The 23,954-nt window shown below is 35.7% G+C and overlaps 1 protein-coding gene across 1 annotated transcript in view; it reads right to left on the bottom strand.

Moving 5' to 3' along the window:
- Positions 1-11,464, bottom strand: part of CNTLN (centlein) — a 141,707-nt gene extending 130,243 nt beyond the window's left edge. The window contains exons 1-4 of the mRNA XM_042826730.1: positions 11,444-11,464; positions 9,564-9,698; positions 8,796-8,975; positions 1,804-1,937 (exon numbers count right to left, since the gene is read on the bottom strand). Coding sequence (XP_042682664.1) covers positions 1,804-1,937; positions 8,796-8,975; positions 9,564-9,698; positions 11,444-11,464 — 470 coding nt within the window. The remainder of the gene's footprint in view (positions 1-1,803; positions 1,938-8,795; positions 8,976-9,563; positions 9,699-11,443) is intronic.
- Between the last annotated feature and the right edge of the window lie 12,490 nt (positions 11,465-23,954).

Genomic DNA, 23,954 nt, shown 5'->3' with positions numbered 1-23,954 from the left:
ATTGTCTACTGATAGTAGGCTATTAAAAAGCAACAAAAAAAAAAAAAACAACCGACTTTGCTAGAGTAGAATCTCATGATGTATACAATGAGAAATAAAAAAATTACAGAAACCTAAATGAATTCAAATCATTTTGAATGAGGGAAAAGCTTGCTTTCAAAAATAGTATTTTTGAAAGTCAAAACAGAAGAGCAGAAATAATTCATTTCAGACCCAAAAGATTAAAGTAACCTAAGGAGATTTTGCTTGAAACACTGTAAATATTTACCTAATCATTTCCACATTAGCATTTTAGAACTATAGAAAAATCTACAGTCCTTATAGAAACAAAAGTGAAATCTGCTCATTTACAGAGAAAAAGGAGTTTGAGCTGCCGATCCAGTTAAACCACTTTTTCTTAGATGAAAACTTTTTCTAAAAATCTTATGAACTGACTTTTGAGCTACAGAAGAAAGATGAGACTAAACAATTTATTTTAAAATTAATATATATACATATATATTTAACTGCTAAATACAAAACCAAAGAATTCTTACAGGAAAAATAAAACGTTATTAAGAAAAGTGCATGACATTGATTGGAATTTCATAAAACTAATTCTAGGAAAGATCCGTATTAAAAACTTATGAAAGAAATGAGACCATCCCTGCTGAGGGAGACCTGGGAGTACTAGTGGACGGCAATAGGGACATGAGCCAAGAGTGTGCCCTCGCACCCAGAAAGCCAACTGTAGTCTGGCAAGGGCAAGGAGGTGATTCTGTTTGGTGCTGGTAAGGCCTCACCTGAAGTAGTACTGCATCTACATGTGGAGTCCTCAATACAAGAGAGACGTGGACCTGTTGTAGTGTATCCAGAGGAAGGCCACAAAAATGATCCAATGGATGGAACACTTCTCTTATGAGGACAGGCTAAAAGAGCTGGGACTGTTCAACCCGCAGAAGGCTCCAGAGAGACCTGATAGCAGGTTTTTTTCAGTAAATTTTTTTTATTAACCTTGCTTACTTTTTTGAAAGTTTTAAAATTGAGAACTCAACCGCTTAGTCTTTTAAATATGAAAATAACTAGATAACACTTCTTCCAGTAATCTTAAATAAATAGTAGAAGATCATGTACTTCAGAGGCATCAAAGATCATATTTCTAGTTGTTTACAGAAAGATTAATACTGACTCCTTACTGTAAACATATCTCCATTTAAAAAGTAGAACATTCATACAAATGAGCTGCACCCCAACTGCAGCAATTCAAGCACAGCTTCAGGGAATACTGAAGAGAAGAATGTACAACTTCCTCTCAATCCACTTAAAGGTACCAACCTGACTTCTTTCCTCTACATCATTTTGAGGGCTTCTGTATTCTAGTCAATTAATATACTCATTCCTTCCTTCCATTCTTTTCCATATCTCAAAAAATGTGACATTTATCTTCTAATTCCAGTGTAAAAATGAGATGTTTAAGACTTAGAATAAAGCTTAAATCATTTCACTTCAAATTTTTAGCGCAGGCTTATGTAGATTCTTGCTGATTCTATCAGATTTTACTCTAATTAAAAAGTTAAAGACAGGCTTATTTTTTTTTTTCTATCTTTAGGGCATCTGCCGCCTCCATTTAAATGATTATGTCACTTACATTTTGTTACTTATAGTGGAGATTGGTCATTCTCAAGCCCAGTATTAGTATTAAAGAGTTTGTATTTATTGCTATGCATTCAGACATTTTACATTTTGTGGAAAAGTATGCTATGAAAATGCACTGCTTGATAAGATTCAGAGTTCAAATTAAGTTTCAAACCATGAAATACTTACTTAATCCTGTTCATATCACATTCTTTTTGGGTGAGTTCTTTCTGGCTCACAGCTAGCTGAGATGACAAGTTACTGCATTTACTGCTTAACTCTTTCAGTTGCTCTCTTACATCTGTTAAATTGGTTTCCAACGTCTGCAAAGGAAACATTTAGAATATATTAAAAGTAACATATAGGAAAGAGTTGAAATTACTAAAAATTATGAATATTATCTATGTGTCTAGGCATATGTATGTGCAGATACATACACATATATATAATTATTGTGTCCTAAGCAAATATAAATACATATATATGGATTCGTACATACTTGGAAAATGTGATATTCAGGAAAAAAGGCACGTCAAATTTTAGGTGGACACATACTCTAAGAAGTTTCACCTAACTCATTTGTTGCAGAACAGAATTGCAACTTGCAAAGTAATACAACACTATTTAACTACTGATCAAACAGTGCTTTTTGCATTGGTATCAAACAGGAAAAAAAGTTACTACTTACAAAAACAGCTGTATTTTTATTGTTTAAAATTCTCCAAAGATCGTACAGTATTTAACATAGGAATAAAAATCCTGGATATAATTTTTTGTGAGATTCCTTGTCAGACTCAGATATTCTGATTTTGCACTTCTAATTCAGAAAAAGAAATGGTAAACAAGGGAAAAAAAATAGAATTGCTCATTGAAAACGAAGTCATAACTCCTTTTTTCTGAAATCCTAACTGTGGAAGTTAGCACAGTATGAAGATATATCCTGGAAATAGAGACGTGCAGAGCAAGTTAGCTCAACAAAACAAGAATAACATGTCTCTACATGGTGATCTTAACTAGAGTTCTCTGGAAATCTAGGTGCTTAGAATAGCACTTTAGAATCTAAGAAGTTTGTATGATTATTGTGTGATTCTATTCTATGATGTTATGATTCTCCCAGGGTGTTTTGAGGCAAGAATGGAAACAGATACAGTACATCACTATCTAGATCAGAGTTTCAGAGTGTGTCAATGCCTTTAGCCCTACTTCATTATTACACTACTCATAATTACTTATTCTCAGTATGGCAAGTATTCTTGGATTTGTCTATAAATTAAAACAAGTATCTCCTAGTAGGACAGTGTTCCAAATCTTCCACTTAAATATAGGCTTAATTAAAGAAATAAAGAATTGCTCATATTTCCCTTTCACCAATGATATCTCAAATATCAAACTATTCTGAAATGCTGAAATGTAGTTCCCTAACATTATTCACTTAAAACCAGTGAATAATGAATTTCCGCATTTAAAACAGCACAGAAGTTACATATCTGGATGTATCAGAAGTGCACTACAATCAAATTTGTTGAATTTTGACACTAATCATTACATCCTGTTAAAAACAGTAACCTTAATTTGGAGAAATAGCAATGAATAAATGAAATAGAAAAAACTGTGTTTCATGATAACTCTCAGGTTATTACACCTGGTTTCTTCCACTGAGCTGTCACCATTCAATCTTAAAGGCTGGATAACAAAATTTACTGTTTTCAGAGAATAGATTTAGAATGACAGGAGAAAGTTCATTCTATCAACACGTGATAAAGTCTAATAAGGTTAACAATGTAATAAGTCAGATAATTTATGGTTTCTCCTGAGTATCGTTTTTATCACACTGGTAAGAAGTTGTGGCTTATGTGAAATGAATATTGCCAACTTGAAATTTTAAAGTTTATTTAAAGTAGCTCACATTTTCTGTGGAAAAAATGCTGTCTGTGTATCATCTATACTGCACTAACAAGTTGCAGAACTTCTGGTGTTAAATGAAAAAAATCTGATCTCACCAATTCTTAAGTTCGCATCATCCACTGCAGGATAAGATACAAAGAATAGGTAGAAACTGATTTTGTCTGAAATACAGCTATATAAAGCTATACAATTGTGGAAATTAAAAACAGCATACCATGAAACAGAAAAATACTGTAATATCATATAGTGAAGCATTCAGTATAATCTTCGTGCACCAGTCAGGAATTCAAGACTATCAAATCCTCTAAACTTCCTACGTTCAATTCCTAAATATTTTCTTTAATTACCTGAATTCACTAATTGCCTTTTAGTTGATACAGTACTTGAGAAAGTAGTTTAACTGTGTAAGCAGGCATACTGAAATGTGAATTCTCCTAAAATTGATTTTCAAATTAATTTGAATTGTACATTTTGACTGATAACAACCAAAATTTTAAAATACTATGAAATATACTAAATTAAATGCTTTTAAAAATGCAGTTTGTCAAAATACCTAGTAGCTCAGTTATATTTAATGCTTGTGCTGGTGATGGTGATGAGAAGACGGTTGGACTAGATGATCTTATAGGTCATTTCCAACCTTGTGATTCTATGATTCTATTTCATGGGGAAGAAAATGCATGTTTTTGAGAAAAATAAAAGCAACAGTAAAGGATATGATGCTTCTACATAACTGTACCGAAAGCAAAGCATGAAAATTAAGTCTACTTCTTACTCACTTCTACCCACGAGAAGTGAAGACCCTAACTAAACTAAAATGAAGATATACAGCAGAACAATAAGGCAAAACATTACATAAGCATTTCATTTACTTCATACTGAAGAATAAACTCCAAAAATTCAAAGTCAAGATGAATTAAAAAAAAAATAATAATAAAACATGAAAGGAAATACATGTAGATAAGGCATGGAGAAGCACAGTTTTGCATAGGTTTTGAACTCAAGGTGAATTAAAACTAAGGTTTTACTTGTAGCTTCAAACACAGCAAGGGAAGTTGCTTTTAAACACAGTTTCTTTGTTTTCTTTTTTTTTTTTCTTGTTCTGAATTGACAAAACTGAGAACATTTTTTCAAGTTCCCATCTTAACAAAACTAATTATTCAGAGGAACTAAAATTCCAGACTCCTCTTGACAGAGATATCTGTTTCTCAGTATGCTTCACTTTAAAAGAGAACAACTCTCACTGTGTCTTTAAAAGCTTTAACCTTCAGACATCAGGTACTCTTACAAGTACCTTGCCAACTAGAAAATAACAAAACACTATGCAGTTCTACTGTCTTTTAGGTCACCTTCCCTTAAAATCTGCCAGTCTGCACTTTTTAAAAATTTAAATTAAATGGACAGTCGAGACATAGCAGGTTTGTTTTTTCCTCTCTGCTTTTACGACTTGAATTTCAGACCCCCAGTTCTGTTTCTAGTAGTAAGTCTGCAAAAGTGACATACAACACTTTTTGGGTATGTACCATTTAAAAATGGTAAAAAATCCCTCTTGTAGGTAGCATTTTTAATACGCTTTTTAAGCCTTCGAAATACCCTGTGAGATAATCAACTTCACCTAAACAGTCCACTACCAAAAGGTGTACAGTCACTTGTCTAACCTCACACAGGAAAAAAAGGTGCAAGTGGGGGCATCAAGATCACAGAACATGGTGGTTTAACTCAGATGGGCAGCTAAGCTCTACTAGGCCACCCTCTCACTCCTCCTCAAGACAGGGGAAGCAAATATGAAAAAAAAACCAAAAAAAAAAAAAACACAGCTCATGGGTTGAAATAAAGACAAGGAAATCACTTCTCAGTTACCATCATGGACGAAACAGACACAGCATGATCATGCCATCGTGGAATGGTTTGGACTGGAAGGGACCTTTACAATCAACTAGTTCCAAGCCCCCTGCAAAAGCCAGGGACGCTTCCTTATAGAAGAGGTTGCTCAAAGCCCCCATCCAGCTTGGCCTTGGAGATAAGGGAGATTCATGTAATTTATTGCCAATTGCTAAGGGACCAGAGCTGTGAAATCTAAGAGTAAACTCAAACCACTTTCCTCATCTACTCTTCTCTACTTCCCCTCTCTGAGAACCATAGGGGAATGGAGGCTGAAATCAGTGTTTAACACTCCATCTCTCGAGCTCCCCCATGGTTACTCTGCCACTACTCCATACAGGGTCCCTCCCACAGGACGCCATCCTTCCCCAGCTTGTTCCGTGTGGGTGTCCCACAGGCTGCAGCTCTCCAAGCACAGCTCCAACATGGCTCTGTACCTTCAAGAGCCCACAGCCTTGCACACACACAAGTCCCCACAAGCAGCACATTTCTGTAAAGGTCTCCAGAGCAGCCGTATCCTCAAGCACATCAACTGCTATATAATCAATGAATGTACAGATGCTATAATTACAGAATATACCAGAGTTTGGCTAATCAGGTTATTATACAAAAGAGAATAGATAGAACGCTTACCCGTGCCCTGGACTCACTGCAAAACTCCAGAGGAGGGATCTCCAGAAAGAGATCCTTCTCCACTGGTAGTCAGCTCTCATATGGGTCTAGGAGAAGCTCTGCCCCTTCCAGCAGCACAGGAGAATTGCCTTCACCTGTGCTCCCGTGGCTGACTCATTGCTCGTCTCAAGTGATCAATCAGAGGTTCAGGCCGTGATTCAGCAGTTTCCATACAACTGCTCACCTCAGGTTTCAGCAAACCTGACAAACATGCCTGCTATTTCCTCCTCCAAGTCACTAATGAAGACATCAGTCAAGATAGGTCCAAGTTTAATACTGCATTATGCCACTTATTACTACCCATCATTATTAGCCACAGCCCTCCGAATTCAAGTATTCAGAAACTTGTTTGTTTTTTAACATGTTGTTACTCATCCATCCAACTGTAATATCTTAGACTGTATAAGAAAATGGCAAGACAATGCAAAAAAAAATCTTGCTAAAGTTAAGGTCAATCACATTCACTGCTGTTCTGTTGTTCACAGATGCAATTATTTTAATCACAAAAGATAATGGGGTTGTTCAAGAATGACTTAGGTAAATCCATGCTGATTGCTTATAATTGTTTTCTCAATTATGTGCCCAGAAATTGATTCCAATAAGACTTGCTCTGTAGTACCCTTAAGGACTGAAGTGAGGCTGACCCATCTTTGGTCTTGGTTCACTTGGCTTTTTATTGGAGACTTCCCATAATTTCCACAACTTTTGACATGAATTAATCTTTTCAGCAGCCTTGGAAGCAGTCCAGCTGATCCCATGGTTATCAAGTATAAGTCAAGTACTCTTTACTATCTCCCACTTTAATCCACTGCTGATAGGTACTTCTGTAACTCTGCCTATATTGTAAGGTTTATCTATTGCTTCCTGCCACTATTCCATACTTCCTCTCAGGAAAAGGCCTACATTTTCCTTGTTCACAGTTTCAGTAGTGCAAAAAATTACTTTTAATAACTGTACTCACTTGCAAGCCTCAACACCACAAGGGCTACCACTTTCCTATGTGCCCACGCAATGTTTCTGAATTCATCCTATGCAGCACTCAATGCCTGCACAGTTTTTTATTTTCCTGCCATCCACTAGCATTTGGTGATGAGTTCTGCTTAGTCAAGCTGCATTCCAGATGCAGCCACATGTTTTCAGTCACCTGTTTTCCGGAGTATGACAGTGGAAGACACCTGGGCTTGGAAGAGGCTGTCTTTAAAGTCTTGACAGCTTTTCCTCAGCTCTTAGGGCTCAGGGGATTTCCACGTATTTCCAGCTATTTCCAAGCTGAAAAGCCTACTCCTTAATTCTAGCTCTGTACTGTACTACTGTCCTCTCTTTATCTTCTCAGGCTCTTGAGAGTCATAACTTCATGTCCATTACTTCCATGGCTTCCACTAATTATTAGTTCCCCAATTAGCTCTTTCTTGATTTTGAGCAGAGATCCAACTGCATGTCATTCCTGGTTTGCTCAGGAAGCACTTTCTTCATGAAGTTTCTTCTGCCGCACTATCTTAACTTCATTGTCATCCCAATACAAAACACCAACACTACCTATTCCAGTTGCTGAAATCATACGGTTGTGATGCACTTTTCTCTTTTTAGCAAGCCCTAGTAGCCATAAGAACAGGCAGATAAGGAATTTTCATCATTTTTATTGGAGGTGTTGGTAACAATAATTTTCAATAAATTATCAGATATTACAAGCAATACTTTAAACAATTTGAAATATGTTAAAACACTTCTAGGTCATTAAATCATTTCACTCAAGCTGCCAGCAATCCAATCACTGTTCCGAAAAATCACGTAATCTTTTAACCACAACCATTCCACTTAAATTCTACTGTTAAAAAATCTAAATGAAACTCTGTACAAAGGTTTTTGATAAGTAAAAGAATCAGAAGTGTCACAAAACAATTAAATTGGTGGGGAAGCAGGAGGGAGTGAAGTTGAGAAGATGTTTCCGGGCAACATGCTGATTGCACATTTGCTATATTTAATATGCTGGAAGGTGATGTACATTGATAGCATAAAAGAAAACAGTGTTTTAAGAATTCAATAGCCATTTTAATAAAAGGATCCACTAACATGTATGTAAGCCAATATAAAAAACTCTGATACTCTGCAACTTTCTTTTTAAATAAGAAATTAAATAGGAATTGGCAATTTTCTACTAACAGGACAAAGTAACATTTAAATAAAAGATACAGTATTCTGTACAATGTATCCAATTATTTCCTTTTTCTTTTTATCGTAAACAATGGAAATAACTTTTTAGTGTAAGTATATTCAATAATAAGGCCTCCACAGAGGGAAGCCCTCTGGAGTTTAGAACACAATTTATTCAAAACTGCTGTTAAAGTTTTAATGTGCTCTTCCAAAACAAATATCAAGTTTACTGCAACCAAATTATAGGCAAGTAAATAATATACTGAGAAAAAAATTGTGAATGGACAATACTTTCAAGCTTTTATTGTTTCATATATATTTTAACTTAAAATACAGTATCTTTTATTTTTTTAATGATTACATTTTAAGATGACTATTTGAAGTCAGATTCCTGCTTTGCAACATCAATTTTTAAAAAGCTGTGGGTTTTAAGTGAAGGAATGTAAATGAATGCAAGTCCCCACTGGTAGATTTGAATACATAACTTGTTATTTAAAAAAAATAACTTGTAGTGCAAATGTCTGGAGAAGTTATTTCTGAAATAACATCCATGAATCCATTCCACTTCATACCTTTATTCTGGCATCACTGCCAGATTTTTCTGCTTTCCATTGCACCTCCTGCTTCCTCAGTTTCTCCAGGTCATTTAGCAGGTCAGCACAGCAAGCATTTAATCCCTTATTTTCCTCCTCCAGGCTTTTTATAACCAGTCTGTTTTGCTCTTCTTTCTTCTGTGCACACTCCTCAGTGTCCTGTAGAACAGTACCACAAGGGCCGATAAACAAAAAAAGTCAGAACTAATCAGCAAATATAAACTGTGCAGTTTTACCCTCACAGCAGCTTCTTCTATATTTGATGGCCAAGGTCACCTGTGTACTTTTATTGGCCTCTTTCATGCAGGTAGAAGGGTCATATTTTTTAGCTGGATGACAGCTTTGATGAGTACACATTTGCAAAGAGCCCATTAATTGATCAAGCTGCCTTTGATGCTGTCCCCAGCTATTTTTGAGACCCACACAGACATATCCTCCCAGACCTCGGCTTTATCAATTAATAATGCCAGTCCCATCAGAATCTAATTACAAGAAGCCACATCTTCACACTCCTACTTTCTTTGCTCCATTTCCATCATTAACTATTTATCTGAAAGTTATAAAGCTTGGATTCCTGGCTTTAAAGCATCTTCCTCGGAGTTCATATGTGAGCAAATGGTAAGGTATAGCAAGGCCTAAGGCAATTTTTTCTCCAAGCTTGTCACTTTCTGTGCCACAAAGGCTGACACTGCTTAAAGAACTACTTCAAAGCTACAGTCTTATAAAACTACGTACAAGTCAATATACCTTAAGTTCTTGGCTTTTATCTTTAAATTTCTGCTTCAAATTACTGAATTCATTCTTCAAACAGGCATTTTCTTCATCCACAGCAGTTTTTCTCTGAATTAAGTTATTTATCTCTTGCTGCTGGCCTGAGAGTCTCTATTAAGAAAAAAAAAAAAAAAAAAATCTGCAAGACAAGAAGCAATTACAAAAAGAACATGCATGTATTGAAAAATTTGAGACCTAAGTTATGTAAAAATCTACTATATGTAATTTTATAGCATTCTTTTTGTTTCAGTACTACTACAACCATACCCAAAACTGCACCATAAACATAAAACACAGTAATGGGGAACTAAATATTTGCTGCTACCGAACAAAAAAATCCATTAAGTTCAGAAATGAACAGAAATCATCCAGTAAAGCTTAGACAAAGACAGTCATTTGTACAAATTATATTTGTGGTTGAGGATTACATTAAAAATAGTTTTTGGCTTGCACTTTGAACACACCAAAAATCCAGCCACAACATAGAGATGAAAACTCTCCAAAATTCATGAAGAGAAAAAATCAAGTGAGGAAGCCAGAAAAATTATATATCGCAATATGAAAGAAAATACATCTAATTGAATTTGAAGCTCAAGTAAGCAAAACAATGGCAACTACCACACAGCAAAATCTCAACACCATTAGAAAAAACAGCTTGAACTTTCTTAGTTCTTGTTAGGTTCTTGCATTTTATTTTTGAGACATTCGCATTGAAGCATCTCCAGTTTTTAATACATAAAGCAGCACTCCACATTTTTCCTCAGGAGCATGTTTTAATTCCACAGACTGTTGTGCCCCTTGCACTAATCAAAATAGCATTTATATACATCATTTTCATGGTAATAATGCTGTCATAACTGTGGAAGAAGCTGTTGCCTCAGGGTAAAAACACAACTGCTTTCTCTCTCATATACTATCTAAATGAAACACATTCAGAAACATTAAAAAATGGTTAACAGAAGGAAGTATGTCTTCAGAAGGTTTGCAAGTTCCAAATGGTTAATTCTGCTTCATACAATGTCAGACACAAAAAAGAAAAACATATTAAGAAAAAAAACTAACATGCATCAAATAATACAGCTGAAACTGATCCAATAACCACTGCTTTTAAACCAGCATGTGAAAGTAAGGACAAACAGTACCTATGTCAATAGCACTAACACTATCTATGTCACCAAAAAACACTAAGTAATTCACCTACAAAAGAAACCTACAGAGTGCAGGTAGCAGCCATGAACACAAAGCAAGCTATGCAAGGGCAGGCAGAGCTTGCTTAAATGCTTTACAGTGTCTGTGCTATGGTATCCAAAGCCTCCACGCTGTACCAGCAAGCTATCCACAGTCCTCACAGATAGATGGGGCAATTTTGAAAATCTGTTTCTGAACACCAGCCTCGCCATGAGATAGAAATGTTCTTCTCTGTCCTCCTAGGCATTACGCTGAAATATCTAACAACTAGTTTAACATTAAAAACAACTTTTTCAGTATTTCTGGAGTTAAAACATATAAAAAGCACTAATTTCACATATTTGATGATGGTCGGAGTTGTTTCATTATTATCATTTAAGCCACTATTGAGCTACATTGATACTAAGGCATCAGAAAGATGTGCAGTGACATCAATCTATGTATTTAGAAAAAGTCTTAGTCATTAAATGTATCACAGTTTCATTTTGTGGATTATATCTTTGCCTTCATCCATTCCATCCTTTACTTTTTAGCAGAGATCTTTAACTTCTGCTGAGTTACAGCAAATCTCTGCTTCTCTTGTGTAGACCTCTACTCCTTTTCTACACATCATCTCCTCACCATCTTGCAAATGTTTTTATTATTCTCTTTTTTCTTCTACCACCAACCCTCAAATGTTTTGTGTACATCGTTCCTCCATATACAGGTATTCATTTATCCTTCCAAACAGTACTTGTATCCAAACTTTGTTCTTAATATGGCACATTTATTACAAAATGAAAAAAAACACTGCACTGCAAAGTGAAAATATTTTTCAGGAAAGAACAAACCTTTGAACTGATTTGGCATACTGAGAAAGGGAATGCAGTACAGCTAGCACATGTAGCAAATACTGAAAACAAACCAGAAACAGATAATGTCTAGTGAACAGCGTAGGGAGACATGAGGGATATTTTATTCTTTCATAACAAAATCAAAAAGTTAATAAAAGAAATAAAGGAAAAAATGAAGAAAAAAACAGAATCCATGGTAGAATTCAAAGAAAATACAAGATGACAGACTTTCTAATAGGATTCCATAGAATCTGGAAAAGAATGAATTTGAATGAAAGAGAATGGAAAAATTAAAGCAAAATCAAGAGAAGTGAAAGGAAATACAGGAACCTTATTCTGACATTCTGAAATTTTTCCTCATATACCATTAATTCAAACTGACCAACAAGCCAGAAAAAAAATACTCAGAAAATTTCATTAATAACACCTTTTTACAAACAGTTCTGTCACTTCTGTTACTTTAAGACTCAAATATAGGTACACTGAACTAGTTTCTATTTAAAACAGTGTTTATTTGATAATTAAACTTCAAAACGCTAACATAGTTGTTTATTTTTATAACATAACTAACTCCCCTGCAGAGACCCATTCTACTGCACTGGCATTTTAAATAAAAAGAATAAAGTTAATGTTTACCTAAAATTAGGGGTTCACAATAATTCTTCCTTTTCTTCCAAGATAAGGATGAGCCAGAATTCAGAAATGTGCAAGAAACTTTCTTCAGAAACATAACACAATAAATGATCCTTCTTACTTTGGATGATTTGTTATATGAGATGCTACCGTTTATCCACAAGTTCAGTGCGAATGTGTTATTCTAATTTCACAATATTCAAATAATGACATTGTTTTGAAGTACTACTCACAAGTTTAGAGGAATGCACAAAGTGTTTCAGATTTGATTTATATATATGCAGGTATATATGCGTAATCAAACTTTATGCATGTATAATGCATGAACATAAAAGCACATAGGCGATATACTAAAAATCAGCTTGTACATTTTTCTAATTTACTTAGAAATAGTTTTCCATAACCATGTAAAACAAACTCAACCAGTTTGGGCTTCTGTTTTGTTTTTTTTTTTTCTCTTTTCTCTTTTATTTAAATTCTTGTCTCCTTGATAAGAATACTCGTATTTTTGTCCTTAGAAGGTAGGCTGGATTTACTGCAAGACAGAGAGCATGCATTAAGCAGACATTAAAAAAGAGACTGAGAAATTAAGAAATGTAAGCTTAATCAAAGACTCCTTTCTTGCATATTCTGAACCTTCCAGACATACTTAACTTCAAAAAGCGAAATATTTGTTCAGACATTATTACAGTTACAGGAACAAACTGTTGCTGGCAAATAATCATTAAGTCACATTTTTTTAAAAGTATGAATCTGTATTACCACTGAAAGCATTATTTATTTCGTTTGCTTCCCTCCCAATCCCCTATTTCTAACAGAATTCATGTAAGTCACTCCTTTGAGTCTTCCTTCTACCTCATTATTAATATCTACCTCAAGTAATAATGAGGTAGAAGGAAGACTCAAAGGAGTGTTTAACAGGACAAGTATATACTAAAAGAACACTATCCACTCAAAAACACCTGTTCAGTAGAGTTTACAATTCACAATATACATCCACAAAACCTCCAAGTTTAGCTCTAGCTCTTCTAGTGTACACAAGCTTAAATTGTGTTGAAATTATGCATATATATAAAGCATATGTTAAGCATGTATGTTATGCAAGTGTATGCATATACTCAACATACACATACATTCAAAAAGCGAAATCAGAAAGATCTGCAGTTTGTAATGCAATGCTTTCCAGCAGTGTGGATAATAACAAAGGCATGAAAATACTACAGAAGTGAAACTATTAATTTCAAATGCTTGTTGAATACTGCTATCACGGAATTTTAAACTCAAACAAGCTACTTACTTTGCATACTTTGCAGCATAATCAGACAGATAATCTTGAATTAGACTCACACTGTAATTACTTATCCCAACAATTGACCCATGTAAGACTTTATATCAATCAAATGGCAACTACACCATATCAATCACTCAGCTAACTCACCTGGGTTTTCTACAAAGTCATCTACTATGCAGCATTGAAGCATTATTTAGGCAAGCTATACCTTCATGGAAAAAATCCTATTATGTTTTGAGGCATTTCCTGAGTGGCATTCTGTATGCTCTGATCTTTTCTTCCAAGCAAACTGAACTTTTCCTGTCCTACCCATTCATATCATATGCTTATAAACTAAAAAAAAAAAACAAAAACAAAAACAAAAACACAAAACCAGCAAACAGGAGTACTATTCATGAGTTATGATTTGGTAGAAATAAGTCATAAAGAAGAATTTCTAAGATACAGATAATTAAGTAAATTATCATCTGCCTTAGCCTGCACAGCTGTTCTTACATTTTGCTTCCTCAAACAATGGATTACATATACAGTAAAAGGAAGTGAGTAAAGATTCACTTCTTACAGCGGAGAATACAAGCAGCGCTCCTATAAGACTACCCCACCCTGGTAGCCAAGTGAGACAAGCGAACCAGAATAACAATACATACGTGGTCAAGCACATGGGGCATTCATTCCTATGACAGTATTTTGCCACACAAAAACACACATCAAGAATTCACCAAGTTCTGCAGTTTCCATTGTTTTTGTCTAGATAAAATACAGGTTAATGCTACAGAAGAACAATCTCAAATTTTGCATTGACTGCAGTCATGCTTATTTGAATACAACAAGATAACAGCAAAGTTCAATAGGCTGTTGACATTCTACAGCACAAGAACTTCTGAATATAAATAAGACACTTCCAAAGGTTTCTCCATAGACGAGCTTGCAAATACAACAAAGATGTGAAATCACTCTAAGGAAAACCAAAGAGATCAGCTGAGAAGAACCAAAGAGTACCATTTCTACACTGTCAACGTCCAGAATGCTCCAGCAACAGTGTGTACAAAGAAAGAAAAAAAAACAACTCTGTGATCTGCTAGAATAGACCTGATATTTGGAAAAATGTCATTCTAGAATTCATTTTTACCCTTTCCCATGGCACCTCATTAACTAGAACAAAATAAAGGTGTTTTCCCCTGCCCCACCCCAATAATGTCCAACTATGTACTAGAAATAACTACTTTTATTTAAATACTTTCATATCAAAAGAAGCAAAATCACATTCTAGGAAATAGATTAAAGCAATGGGAAAGAGTTCTTCTAGTTCTGACTTTGAAAGGAAACAGTTCAGAGTCTCTTAAAAGGTTGCTATAATTTTCAGTCAATGTTTGTTGTGAATAAATTCACAAAAAGATACACATTTTTAACTACATTTTATTTTTCTCTAATAGGAATTTAGACAGCATGGTATCTCATGCAAGACAGTGGACATGACAGTAAAGATATAACTAATGTTAGGAGTTTGTTCCAAAAGAAAAAGAGTCTATTACTCTTGGTCATTGTATATGCTATTTGATGTTGTGTTGTCATAGACACCATCACTGAACTTCCAGTCTTCAATGAAAGATATTTAAACATTACATTTTGTACACAGAAAGAAGTACGAAACAACAGCCGTACTTACGATCACTGCATAAGAGAGGGAATTGATGTTTTTGAGAGGAGAAAGATACCCATGATACTGCAATACAAAACTGGATCAAAATATATCATTGAATTGGTATGCCTAGCTAGATAAAAGCAGGGTGTATTTCATGTCAACAAGTTAACTCACATCTATTGATAGTTTATCAAGATATCCCTAAAAAACATCCTACCAAAACAGAAAGACAACACATATATCCTTCATTAGTGATGATAAAGATACAGAAATATCACAGGACAACTGATTTCTACATCAGGCTGATGAAGCTTTTAATGAAAAACCTGAAGCCTCTACATTTCGATTTAAGTCCCCATCGATGACTGTAATAAAAGGACATGCATTCCATTTCCAATACTAAAGAAAAGTGCAGTAGTATACCCTAAAGTGCCCTAAAGAAGATAAAAATGAGCATAAATAAGATAACTAGTAAAAAAAATGAAATATTTATTAAATACAGCAACTTTTATTGAAACTGACATCTTTAAGTGAAAGTAATTTACAACATACATTATTCTATTACCCATTAAATAAAAGTGAAAATATTCTCTTTTAAAATGCTTTTCTTCAAAATTTCTCCTTCAACATCTACATGTATATTCTCCCCACTTCCAACACCTTTTTTTCTACAGCAGCTACTTGAGATTAACTTATGCTCCCAAATTTCTCTCTTCCCTTCCAATTTTCTTTTTTTCCCAGGAAGAATTAAATCAGCAACATTTCACAGCTTTCCTTCTCATATTCTCAAATTTCTCTTTATATTTTTCAACTTCATTATTTCTTGTTTTTCTAGAATTGAACACTCAGAAGCACGTTTAACATATAATATTCCCAACAATATTCAGGTACAGTGTCCTCAGAAGAAGAGAACTAACTAAAGAAAAAAACAAACTCAAACTAAAGAAATCCAGTCTTTATTTTCTGATAAACAGAAATTCTATGTAAATAATTCATGCTGTTTGTTATAGATGGCATATGTGCTATTTTGCAATCTGTATGCTGTCCTTTCAGAGTCAAAATGACTCTAGCCATCTATGACACAAAATGCAATTATTTTTTACTCCATACAACTCCAAAACTAAAATGCTGACAAAGCTAACTGGTTTTACAGTACTCTTAACAAAGGATGACTGTATTCAGATACCTGTTCAACTGAGAACTTGACTCCTGACAAGGCCAGGAAAAAAACAGGGGAAGAAAAAACACAACTGACACATATAGTGGATTAAAATGTAACTCGTGCAACAGTATTATACATATCTCATTATTAATTCCTATTTTTCATATTTGCCCTTAAGCTGTAACAATCTTAAAGGAAAAAAAAAAAAAAAAAAAAAAAAAAAACAAGGAGAGGAGAATTGAAGTGCAGGAGACTGCTTAATTTCCCTACCATCAAACATTTGCTTTTATACTGTTCTGTACTTTCCAAAACTGCAAAATTAAACAGTTCTAAGGATTTACCTAAAAAAAAAAGTACGAAGCTGCCAAAAAACATCAGCAAATACAATCCAATTAATAAGAATTTTTGAACTTCTGTTTCTACCAACAACAGATGTGAATTAAAGTTGAAGACATACACAAGAAAGAAATCTCTTCTGCTGTCTGTTCAAATGTTTTTACCTACCCTTTGCATGCTAGAGAAACAAGGCAGATCTTTTCTCCAGTTGAAAGAAAAAAGCAAGATCCTTTGCAGCACTTTCATTGAAAAAATATCAGGTAAAATGGTTTTACAGAGAAGCAGATCAGAAATGTGATTAAATTACATCACTTTGCAACTCCTCTATCACTAGTTGGTCTTGCACCTGAATTCTCACCTAACCCACAGATTAAGGTAGGTTTATAGAGTGTAATCCATTACAAACACCGTTCCCCACTGCCCTCTTTAGGCTAGTCTGATATGACTAATTTGGTGTCTTCAGCGAAGTTTGCTTTCTTAACTGTATTTACCCAACAGAATTTCTCAGTATTTCAATAGATGCGGTAAATACTGCAGGAATTAATGCAGTGACAACGTACAGCCTTGCAACTCCAGCATCTCACTTTCACTAGCATGAAAATAACTATTTATTGCCAGCAATCTAAGTACGTGATAGCACCAACAAAACATTATGTGTACCACTGCTTTCCACCTATGCTCCTCCTACCAGCTACCTAGCAGAGCTTAGTTTTGCTTACTCATAAGAAATAAAGTCTTGCTAGTCTCTTCACTTCTTACCTTTAGTCCTTACCCTCGACTGCTCACGTGTAACACAACTATTGCCAGCAGCTGTGTTTTAGTACTGACAATGGAAGCCAAATACTGCTTCTGGCACAGTTACCATAAATAGGTTTGCTGTCTCTAACACAAGAGCTACAAGTTCCTTCCACTTAGAGGAACCTTTTCACAAGAACACAATTTTGATTCTGCAATGAGGCAGCAATGCTGAAAATCTGCCTGTTTTCCTCTAAGGGCAGCTCTTGAGATAACTACTACAATGACAAAGCAATCTACATGACAATCTCCCAATATCACCACTAACATCACCTTAACCATTTCCTTAACCATCTCTTTTGTCTAGTGCCTCTCAACACCAGGCCAGATTAGATTTTCTATAGTATCTCTAACACTGTACAGCAAAGCAGCACAGCCCAACCTATTGATTCTTTCTCTACTCCATCTTCTCTACTTAGCTGCTATGTTTTGAAATGATGTACTGCAAAGCAGCAGTACAGCAGTCCAGCCCTCCAGGTCAGGCAGGAGAAAATCCCATCTCCTTCTTTCATCCCACTAATTTCAAATCAAAACCAATAATCTACTAAGCTGAGCTCCTCTCTTCTCTTCATTGCAGAGCATGATCTTGAGAGCACTGGTTTTATTTTTCCTACACCTGCAAGGCCTGCAGAAGGTCAATTCTAGTCTTTGTCTGTGGAACTGGGCATGACTGTGAGATCTCCAGAAAAGGACACCCAAAAGTGTTTAGTCTTATGACAGCAGTATTTCATTACACTCACATACATCAACATTGCCAGATAGGTGCAGGAATGAAGAAGCTGTTGCTATAATTAACTCCTCTGACAAGCCCCTTCTTAAGGGTGGTCAGCAGATTCCTATTGGCAGTACCTAAACTCAAAAGGCACATCATGCTTCTTTCTACTACTCCTGTCTTGAAGTTGAGGAAATCTCCCTGTATTTCAAATAAAAATCCTGAATGAAATGAACGTGAAAAGAATCTTCATCTACCATGTCCTTCAAGGGAAAATAAAATTCAAGCTTAATCTTCTCAAAATTAAACTAACCTTTGTTGGAAATATCCAAGTAATTTTGTCAGGACGGTATCTCTGATAAAAGCAAAATTTATTCGCGATTGCAATGGCGGGCGTCCCACAAGTAGGAGCGCGCCTATGAACACACCATGACAGCCTTTATACCCTGTTTTCTCCCCTTTGCCTCCCCCTCCCCTGTTTCCCCAATGGCTGGGTACTCCAGGTTCACAATCTTATCAGAAGAATTTACAATTGCTATTTACTTGTTAATTTATTTGTTATCTGGTGCCAGTCAGTAATCATCCAAGATGTCTCGGTGCTCTCCTTGTCCTATTGATATGGTGATTTTCTTTAAAGTCATCATCGTTAAACAAAGAGCACTGGGGGATGATGTCAGGCCTTCCCAATGTCTCTTCAGGCGCTTCCTCGGGCATGCCATGACTTGTTCTCTGGTTTGCTCTCATGCAGGATATTCTTGCAGTGTATGTGGCAAAATATACATATATACACCTATATACAAAGTATGCGTTCCTGGGAAGGTTCGTCTATACGATAAGTGATGTAAACTTATCAGAGATCTTCCCCAAGTTAAGTAGAGGGACTCCCAAAAAGAACTATGATAGCGGAGATCATAAAATAAAAATAATATTATACAATTCTAATGCAGAAAAAACACTTGATTCTCACACCTTATAAGGTAAAAAAAATTGTTTCACTAAAGGAAATATAAATAAACTAAATACATGTTTGATTTATAGGTCTCCTTCACTGGAGAAACTTTCTTGCAAAGTTTACAAACTCCACATAATCTCATCACTGCTGACACAACTAGCCGAACCTCTATTACTGAAATTATTCCCATATCCTCCATTACACAAGAATAAGCAATGCTACATGCAACTGGAAATAAAATGTTAAGATGGTAATAATAAAAGTATATGTTTGTCTTAATCTAATAGCAGCATATTATTGCAAAGAAAAATAATCAAGTGAAAACACAAAATTTAAGAAAAAAATTATTAGCATTAATTAGTGCTTGACGGGAGAATGATGCTTTTTCCAACTGGACCCCTTAAGGAGGCTTTAGTATAGATTTGTACAACAAGCCGGAGATTTTCAAGGAGAGATAATGAGGCAAGCTAGTCCTGTTTTAACCACTCTGGAGTATAATCAGTTGATAAGGTTTTGAAACATTACAAGGTCTAGGACAAAAAGATTAGCTTTAGTTCCATCGAATCAAAATTGAAACCTAATTAATTAGAATTGTTATAAAGACAAAAAAATGTTTATTGCTACTTTTGTTCATCTATAATTTCATCATCTAAGATAAACAGAAGAAGATAATTTAATCTATCAGTTTCATAAATAGCAAAAACTGAATTTCAGTTCCCATATTGTCCTCTTAAGCAACAGTTTATGTTACTTTAATGTATTCTTTCAAAATCTCACCTTACTTTACATGAGAAACAAAGAAGAGGGAAAAAGAAAAAGCCATATATGACAGCACCCAGTGATCTATTTCTTGCACATACACAAATATTATACATTAGATAGATCAGGAAGGAAACTTTTTCAAAGCAAAAAGGAGAATGAAAAAAATATCTGCAGCAGTAAGCCTTTGGAAGAAGAACAAATCAAATTCTAGGAAAATGATATATTCACATAAAGACTCTAGTTATAAAAACTATAAAATCAGAAATTGCATATGTGGCAAGGACACAACACTACATTCTGTGGTGCTAAAGGACATGAGTTAGTGAAGAAACTTGGTAGGTCAAGTTGATAACTGAACTTGAGGTCTTCTCCAGCCAAACTGATTTTGATTCTATGACTTAATGATGTTAGTCACAGAAAATAAAAATGACAGTAATAATAGCGGAATCACAATTCATCCACCAAGATCAAAGGAGTCAGATTTATTAAATTAAATAGCAATCAAAAACTATATTACTTACATTTCTAAATTAATTACATTAGAAGATTTTCAGTAATTTCCTAAAAAAAAGGAACATCTTCGACCAGTTGAATTATCTCAGTACAAAAAAATTTAAATTAATTTTTAGTAGTAAATACCAAATTTACCATATTTACTGCATGAGGAACATTATCTACTATTTACAGTCATTTTAACTGGGCTTCTAGGCATGTCAGGATAAACTCTAAGCAGAGTACAACAGAACCCTCATATTGCTCAAGAACTCTCAGATATCCCATGCTGCCCTTCTTCTTCAAAACCCAACAGGGTTTTGTTGCAGTTTCTATCAGAAACACCAGCTTACACACATGTAAATCTACAAGAATCATCATTTGTTTGTCTTTTTTTCCCCCACAGTCTGAGTGGATTTGTACAATCAACTGACAAGTGGCCACTGAAATTCCTAGTAAAATAATATTCTTTCAAAAATGTTTAAGTTGCAACTGAAATTTCTATGTGATGCATGAGGAGGAAGGTAAAACCAATAGAAAATAACCGGACAATCTCACCTTTCTAGAGGTAATATAGATTGGTAGACTGCAACGTGTAAGTTTCAACTGTTGCTATCTGTACTTCACAGAATAGAATTTCTAGTGTTATTACTGTCAAAATTGACATTTCCATAAGCAATGTATTTGCAAGTCAATGACAAAAATAATATATTTTCCCGTAGATGAACAAAGAACAAACCCAGAAAGACAAAATGAGAATGATTTTCACTATTTTGCTATCTAAGCCAGCTGGCTCCAAATCACCAAGAACAATCCATAAATTCAGAAAACAGTCCAGTGGCACCTCAGCAATTTGATGAGGCAAGGTCAGAACGCTACCTCCACTGTTTATAGCTTTTATGTACAGCACTAGCATCTGACATCAAATTTCACAATCTCATCAATGATACACGATTGGAAACTGTATGAAATCATTTTACTGTGACATGTTTCAGCTGCCACTATCACCAAAATAGTAGCTTCCATTCTCTACACCACTTAATTCTTCCCATTGTATTGCCAAGCTCTCCTTCCTCTGGCTGCATCTTTTCCTTGATACTAGTTACTGTGTCTAGTAACTAATCCAGCCTCTCTCCAGTTACAGACTGTAGCTGTATTGCACACAATCAATTTTAGATTTGTGACCAATTTCAATTTTAGTTTGCAAAACTGATCTGCAAACTCAGACAGCAATCTCATGGAGTCATACGCTACAGGTTCAAATGCTGCAATCACAGGATGTCCTCTTTAAAAGCACATTAAAGCACACACATCCCCACAAGCTTCTTCAGCAGGTATCTTCTTTTAGGCAAGGATATGGCAGAAACGCAGGAATAGCCATGTGCTGCTGTTTAATAAATATGATGTGCATAGAAGAACTAGAAACATTACGAATTACATCTACAACCATGACAGCCTAATAATAGAAAAATAAAACAATACAAAATAAAAAGGTTATCAACACTTAATGAGTGTTTCTAGTCAGATAGCAGGTGCATAAGCTTTAGTATGAACAAATTAAAAGAAGGAAAGTTCTTGAAACTGTAGTTTATTCTACTGCCTAAACAATGTACACCTCCTTTAAAACAAGTAAGTCCTTAGTAAAAGCAATCAGAAGTTGGAGGAAATTCATCTAGACTTCAGGAATTTCACACAGTTCCCTGTAATATCCTTCTCTCCAAATCTGAAAGATAAGGATTTGGTTGGTGGAATTTTCGATAAAAGGAACCGGATGCAAGATCACACCCAGATAGTGGTGGTCAATAGATCAAGATGCACATCAGAGACAAGTGGTGTCTGATTCAGTACTGGGATCAATGCTCTTTAATATCTTCATCAACGACACTGATGGTGCAATCAAGTGCACCCTCAGCAAGTTTGTGAATAACACCAAGCAGTAGGGTGCAGTCAACATGCCCAAGGGATTGGATGCTATCCACAAGGACCTAGACAAGCTCCAGAAGTGAGCCCAGAAGAACCTCATGAGGTTCAACAAAGCTAAGTTCAAGGTCTTGCACCATGGTCATGGCAACCTCCACTATCAACTCAAGCTTGGAGATGAAAAGATAGAGCACAGCACCACAGAAAACAACTTGGGCTACTGGTGGATGGCAAGATGGACATGAGTCAGCAATGTGCCCAGAAAGCCAACTGAGATGCAAACTAAATATAAGGAAACAATCTTTTACAATAAAAGTGGTGAGGAACTAGGACAGGTTGCCCAGAGACGTGGCAACCTCTCAAGACATTCAAGGTCTTGCTGGACAGAGCTCTGAGCAACCTCACCTAACAGGACATGTCCCCACTCAATGCAGGAGAGTTGAACTATATGATCTTTAAGGGTCCCCTCCAACTCAAATGATTTTATGATTCACTAACGATCTGGATGAAAGGACAGAATGTACCCTTACTGTGATGCTGATGGCAAAACTAGGAACTGAAGGATCAAGGCTCCATTGCCATGCAGAAGTACCTTGACAAGTCGGAGAAACGGTCTGACAGAAAAATTGCACCACAAGGAGTGCAAGGAGATCAACCAAACTGGTGGCAAACTATGATTTCAAGATTGGAAATGAGGGAGAGCAGTGGATATTGTCTACCTTGACTTCAGCAAGGCTTTTGACGCTGTCATCCACAAAATACTTGTAATGATGCAAAGGAAGCATGTGATAGATGAGCAGATAGTAAGGTGGATTGAAAAAGGGAAGACTGCAAGAACTCAGAGAGTTGTAAGTGGTGCAGTGTCTCATTGGAGGCATATAATTATTGGTGTTTCCCAGGGTCAGTACTGGGTCAGGTCTTGTTCAGCATCTTCATCAATGACTTGGATGAAAGATAGACTGCACCCTTACCAAGTACGCTGATGATGCAAAGTAGGGAAGAGTGGCTGACATCAGAAGGCTGTACTAACTTTCAGTGAGATCTAGAAAGATTAGAGAGTTGGGCAGAGAGGAGCCTTACAAGGTTCTACATGGGCAAGTCTAGAGTCCTAGACTCCTAGCTGGGAGGAGTACGGGCACACCAGAAGGCTGCTGCTATTGAGCAAGACCTGGATAGATTAGAGAGCTGGGTGGAGAGGAGCCTTATGAGGTTCAGCAACCTCTCTCTCTCTTTCTGGCAATGAGCATATTGGGAAAGTATTTATTAGTTAATATTCAAAACTCCACTGAGTATGACCCTGAAAAATTGGGCATTATCACAGGATCACAAAATCACAAGGGTTGGAAGGGACTTCTGGACTTAAGTCCAAACGCCTGCTAAAGCACGTTGCCCACAGTAGGTCACACAGGTCTTGGAACTGGTCTTCTTCTGAGCATGTGTTTTGAACACGACGGTGACTTTGAGAAGCTTCTTTCCACTTAGATTATCACAGAATGTGGCTGTGGCAAAGTGGAGATCAGCTTCTTCTCCCAGGTCAAAATGTCAGGGCAATAGGTAAGAAGGACAGGTGTAGTGTAACACCCGGGATGGCATCACCTCACACCTCAGTACAGGGTAGAGGCTTCTGGAAAGCAGCTCTGTGGAGAAGG

Source organism: Centrocercus urophasianus, unplaced genomic scaffold (assembly GCF_019232065.1).
Source record: "Centrocercus urophasianus isolate 14NV4802_14NV808 unplaced genomic scaffold, USGS_Curo_1.0 seq_27, whole genome shotgun sequence".
NCBI classification, from domain to species: Eukaryota; Metazoa; Chordata; class Aves; order Galliformes; family Phasianidae; genus Centrocercus; species Centrocercus urophasianus.
The sequence above is the reverse complement of the archived record's forward strand: the minus strand, read 5'-3'. Positions and strand labels throughout refer to the sequence as shown.